Here is a 5482-nt window from a genome sequence, read left to right as displayed (position 1 = left end):
GGGGGCTCCCCCGAGCAGAGTGCAGCAGAGGGGCAGGATCCCCTCCCTCCACCTGCTGCCCACGCTGCTGGAGGTGAGCCCAGCACACAGGAGGCTTTTGGGCTGTGAGCACACATTGCCAGCTCCTGTTCAGCTTTTCACCCACCAGCACCCCATAGTCCTTCTTGAGGAGAAGCAACTGAGGAGGAAGGGATCACACCTGAGAGGATTTCATTATATGCTGCCACATGGACCTGTCTACATGGAACTTTCCAAGAGAAACCAACCCAGATGTCCAACACGTCTCCTACGTACGTATTTCGTCAGGTCGCTGAGAACCTGGAAATCTCCCTCCAGCTGCAGCATCTGTCGCAGCGAGTCAATCATCTTGGCGGTGTTCACGACTTTCAAGAGGGTCAGGTAGTTTTCGATCCTCTCCACCGCACCCAGCATCCAGTCGACTCTGTCACCCCTTGGCCCTTCGCTGGCCTCCATGATTTGAAACTCCTCCAGGAGCTGATCCTTCTTTCCCAGCAGATTCTCGAACTGGCTTTGCACGGCCCCGAGGGTGATGGAGAAGTCTTTGAGGGACAGGTACGTTTTCCGGAAGGCAGCAATGGAGGGCTTATAAATTCCTTCCTTAACATCTTCTAGGGAGAAAACTTGTTGATCTTCAGGGCTTGTGGCTCTGATTTGCTCTGCTGTCATCTTCCACAGCCTGAGGAAACACTGGCTTTTCTCCACGATGTGAAGTTTCTCCATCACGTCTCTATAATCGATGAGGACGTGCGATCCCTTTTCGCTGTTGCCATCGATGGAGAACTTCTGCACCGGCAGCTGATCCTTAAAACTTCCGTCATCCCTGGTGCTTTTCTCCACGGCGCTTGTATCCACTAAACCAGGGACAAGAAGGAACTCGTGTCACGTGTCTCCTCACCAACAAAGATGAGCCCTGAAGTCAATGGGTGGGTTCCCCGATTGCGTTTCCCTCCCACCCACTGTGAGACTCGGTATTTTAGGAGACATCTCCCCACTCCAGAACCACAGAAGCAGCTCCATTAACCCAAACGGTACCTTTTATCATGTGCTCTATGCCACGGCACAAGCGGAGAAAGGAGCGTCTTTGCTGCTTCTGCTCTTTCAGTTGCTCAAACTCCTGCTTCCTGATGTCCAGCACTTTTGTTATGCACATGGAGAAAGAGGAATCTGGAAAAAAAAGGCCCAGACATGAAGGAGAACCTCTTGGAAAGAGAAGAGCTGCAGGGAACAGAACCCCAGCCCCCCAACAATGAGGAGAGTTTCAGTGTGCAGGAAGCCTGCAGCCTCCTCCCAAAAGAGCAACATCCCCCAAACCACAAAAAACATCATTAAATTTTATTCTTGGAGATGAATTTGGGGAATTTGCACCCAAAACCACAAAAAATATTGATAAAGTTTCTTCTCAGGGAAGGATTTGGAGAACTTTCCCCAAAACCACCACCAATATCGATGAAGTTTATTTTGGAGATTAATTTGGGGCCCTTTCCTCTGGGTTTTACTTGAACAGAGACAGAGTTTGCGACGGGCCTGAAGACAAGGCGTGTCACCAAGACGCTCCACCACTGCAATCCTCCAACTAAATCCCACCAATACCCCAAATCTTGAACTCCAGCAAAAAAAAAAAAAAAAAAAAGCAGCGTTTTCACTCCTTCCTGCTTCTCAAACTGCTTCAAATCACCTCTGTGACCCGCTCTTACATTTCTACTTGTGTTTTTTGGGCTCCCGTTGCAGATAATTTTCACATTTTAGACACATACCCAGTGGATGTGCCTCCCATTGGCCATGTAACTATGACAACACGCCCAAGCTGGAAACTCCAAACTTACCACAGGCACACAGCATCTTCTCAAACATCTCCCTGTGGTCTAAGATGTCCGAGAGGATACTGCAGGGGATGTCCCCCAGGAAAACGCAATGTCCCAGGAAGCTGGTGAGTGCCTTCACCTGGGAGAGAAGGTTCCTCGCGCTGTCACTGAGCTGAAACCTGTGCTCCGATTCTTCTGTAAAGTGAAGGAAATTTGGTCAAAGATGGCCAGAAATTTTCCCCCAGTGTTTCTTTTGAAGCCAGATCCTCGGGAACAGCCGCCAGCTTCCAGTTCATGGGGATCCATTGCCCCACTGGTGTGGAGGACAGATGGGTGGTTGCTTTCTAGCTCAACCACCAAAACTAGCACCTGGGGAAAAGCTCGAATTTCCTTTAGGAAACCCAAGTACCTCTCCCTGATGAAAGAAACCACGGAGACCACCTAGGAGAACATGGGGACAACCTAGAAGATTGTTTCTGATGTTGGGCATCCAGCTCCTGCAGATGTGGAGGGCTCTCAAGAGGAGCTGGGGCACAGAAGAGGATCCTGGCTGGCTTTGTTCTGGCCATCAGGAGGTGAAGGGACAATCCAATCTACAGGAAGAGCAGGTACGGAGTCAACAAGCTCAGAGTCTTTTTGATAGTGCCGCAAGTTGTAGCAGGGAGCAAGAGCCACGAGTTGTCCTCTCTTCCACCTCCTGAGCACAGAAGAGCCACCACTGGCCTCAGACTAGGCTTTGTCCAACCACAGAAACCCTCCAAGTGTGGTGATGCCACCACTTCTCTCTTATTCTAACACTTCACTGTCTTTCTGTGGATGCGCTCAGGCTCCGTAACATCCTTCCCCTCAAACAATCAAAGCCACAGTCGATGAGCACGTGACGAAGCAGCGCTGCCACAGGATGAAGAAACCAGCTTGTTTCTCCATGCCTGGGATGAAACCTCATTTTTGTAGTGTGAAAGTTGAACTCCCCCTTTCACCTTGCATTGCCAACAACACTAGAAGGTTCTGTGAAAAGCCCTGCTCTTCCAGTCCAGCCCACTTACGAACAAAGAGCACTGCTCAGGAGACACTCACGGACAGTAGAAATGAGGTCGCCCGGAGCAGGAGTTTTGAGCAGGTTTGCAAGGACGGGGCCGGTGGTCTCATCAAATGCGTTGATGTGTCGCAGCCTTTTCACCTCTGAAAACATTACCTCCATGAGAGCAGAAAGCACCGTCCCACCAGCTGGTTTGTTTGTCTCAGAGAACGTGGAGATTGTGCATCGAAGCTGTTCCCCCTGGAAGGACGAGAAACTTCTCCTCATTCGAGGCTTTGTGGACTGGCGTTTATTTCAGAATGACCTTTCCCTGCTCTCTTAACCCAGCACAAGCAGTACAAGAGTTGGCAACATGGGACGTCTTGGCCTCCGGCAGCCAAGGAGGAGTCACAGCTCTCAGAGAATCACACAGAATTACCTGGTTGGAAGAGACCTTTGAGGTCATCGAGTCCAACTGTTCCCCCTGCACTGCCAGGATCCCTAAACCATGTCCCTCAGCGCCACCTCAACAACTGACTCAGAGTCACAGAATCGTTTTGCTTGGAAGAGACCTTTAAGATCATCAAGTCCAACTGTTAACCCAGCACTGATAGGTCACCTCTAAGCCATGTTCCTCAGCACCAGATCTACACATCTTTTAAACACTGCCCAGGATGGAGATTCCACAATTTCCCAGAGCAGCCTGTTCCAGAGCTTCACAACCCTCTCAGTAGAAGAAATTCTTCCCGATATCCAACCTAAACTTTCCCTGGTGCAACTCGAGACCGTTTCCTCTTGTCTTGTCACTTGTTACATGGGAGAAGAGTACAACCCCCACCTAACTACAACCTCCTCTCAGTGAATTGTAGAAAGCAACAAGGTACCCCCTAACCCTCCTGTTCTCCAGGCTCAACACTCCCAGGTCCCTCAGCCGCATCTTGTACGACCTGTTCTTTAGACCCTGCACCAGCTTCGTTGCCCTTCTCTGTACATGCTCAAGCTCCTCAATGTTCTTGAAGTGAGGGGCCAAAAACTGAACCTAGGTTTAGAAGTGCAGTCTCCCCAGTTCCCAGTACTGGGGGATAATCACTGCCCTCCTCCTGCTGGTCACGCCAGTGCTGAGAGAAGCCAGGATGCCATTGGCCTTGGCCAACTGGGCACACTGCTGGCTACTATTCAGCCACTGACAAACCCCAAGTACTTTTCTACTGCGCAGCTTTCCAGCCACTTTTTCTCAAGCCTGTGACATTGCAAGGTGTTGTTCTGACCAAAGTGTGGAACTCCTACCTTGGATTTGTCAGCGATTTCGACCCACTGGACGATGCGATTCAAAAATAATCTCTCCAGCTCCACGTCATGGCTCTTCTGCAGGAAAGCCTCGGAGAACTTCAAGAGGAGTCTGTCATGAATCTACGGCAAGGAAACGATGAAGAGGCAACCGCTTTCTGGGTCCTCACCAGCCCGCTCAAGTTCCACCACCACAATGATGACTGTGGCAAAACCGAGTGTGGCAAAGACCAGCAGCATCATCTCCCACCAGCTGGAGGGTCTCCATGGCTCACCTTCACCAACCACTTCTCAAACATGTTGAGGATCAAGCGCCGCCATTCCTTGGCCCACTCTGTGCAGAGAATCTTTAGTGAAAGCAGCTGCGCCCACGTCTGTGGAGGAAGGGCCAAACCCAGGAGCTGACCCTGAGGAATACCTGGGTCTCCCACGGGTGGTGACTCCCGTGGGTCTCGTCACTCACCTCAGTGTTCTGCAGGAAGGATTTCTGGTCCTTGGGGGCCACATTGAAGTGCCTGTTGAGCCATGGTGTGGTAAAATATGAAAACTCTTGAAACCTTCCTGATGAACTGAACTGCTGGAACTCCTTGAGGAATTGAAGAAGAGTGAGCCAGAAGTCCACAAGAGGCAAAGCCTCCGTGGCAGAAGCTCCAGACCTTGTTCTCACCTTGTTCCCTTGCAGTAAGTGCTCTTTCCTTTCAAACATCTCAAGCATCTTCAGCATCACCATCATGGAGGGCAATGACACTGATTCCAGCTCCTCCTTCAGGAAAAACTTCACCAAGATGTACACAAGGTTCACGCACTGCAAGACCTCGTGCTCATTTGGTGGCTTTGAAGAGCCCAACGGGCACCTGCGGACACAGGAAAGGACCAAACACTTCTTGCAGTTGCTTTCGCGTTTGCTTTCACAGTTGCTCCCTGGCCACAGCCACTGTCTGCAGCACGGAGACAGGGTTCACAGGACACGACCCTTGTGGGTCTCCACATGCACCAACCACAGTAGGGTTAAAGACATGAAAAAGCAACAGGAAAATCACAGCAGCCACCCGCTTTCTGCTCAGCCAGGGCTCCACCCATCCCTCCCCAGGCCCTTCACAGACGTGTCTGGAGCACCTCTCCTCTCAGGAAGCCCCAACTCACAAGCCCTTGAACCAGGCGTCCATCCTGGCGGTGATGTCCTTCAGAGCCGCGCACAAATATTTCTCCTGAAAAGACGACAAAAAGATGTTGAGGACAAACGCGAGGAGGCTTCTGCTCCTTCAGCTGAGGAGCTCCCACGCTTCAATGCTAAAGCATGAAGTTTTCTGGCCAGATTAAGGGATTTTCTTTTGTCTCATCCTGGGATTCTGCT

General features: G+C 50.9%; 1 protein-coding gene across 1 annotated transcript in view; it reads right to left on the bottom strand.

The window, feature by feature from the left end:
• Positions 1-5482, bottom strand: part of LOC104493572 (E3 ubiquitin-protein ligase RNF213-like) — a gene marked incomplete at its 3' end in the record, with an annotated part of 44910 nt that overhangs the window by 31650 nt on the left and 7778 nt on the right. Inside the window, exons 12-22 of the mRNA XM_010136282.1 lie at positions 5272-5336; positions 4796-4982; positions 4592-4714; positions 4404-4502; positions 4129-4251; positions 3734-3880; positions 2901-3018; positions 1845-2018; positions 1054-1185; positions 295-872; positions 146-178 (exon numbers count right to left, since the gene is read on the bottom strand). Coding sequence (XP_010134584.1) covers positions 146-178; positions 295-872; positions 1054-1185; positions 1845-2018; positions 2901-3018; positions 3734-3880; positions 4129-4251; positions 4404-4502; positions 4592-4714; positions 4796-4982; positions 5272-5336 — 1779 coding nt within the window. The remainder of the gene's footprint in view (positions 1-145; positions 179-294; positions 873-1053; positions 1186-1844; positions 2019-2900; positions 3019-3733; positions 3881-4128; positions 4252-4403; positions 4503-4591; positions 4715-4795; positions 4983-5271; positions 5337-5482) is intronic.

Source organism: Buceros rhinoceros, unplaced genomic scaffold, assembly GCF_000710305.1.
Source record: "Buceros rhinoceros silvestris isolate BGI_N320 unplaced genomic scaffold, ASM71030v1 scaffold5395, whole genome shotgun sequence".
NCBI lineage: Eukaryota > Metazoa > Chordata > Aves > Bucerotiformes > Bucerotidae > Buceros > Buceros rhinoceros.
This window is presented reverse-complemented; position numbering and strand designations above follow the sequence as displayed.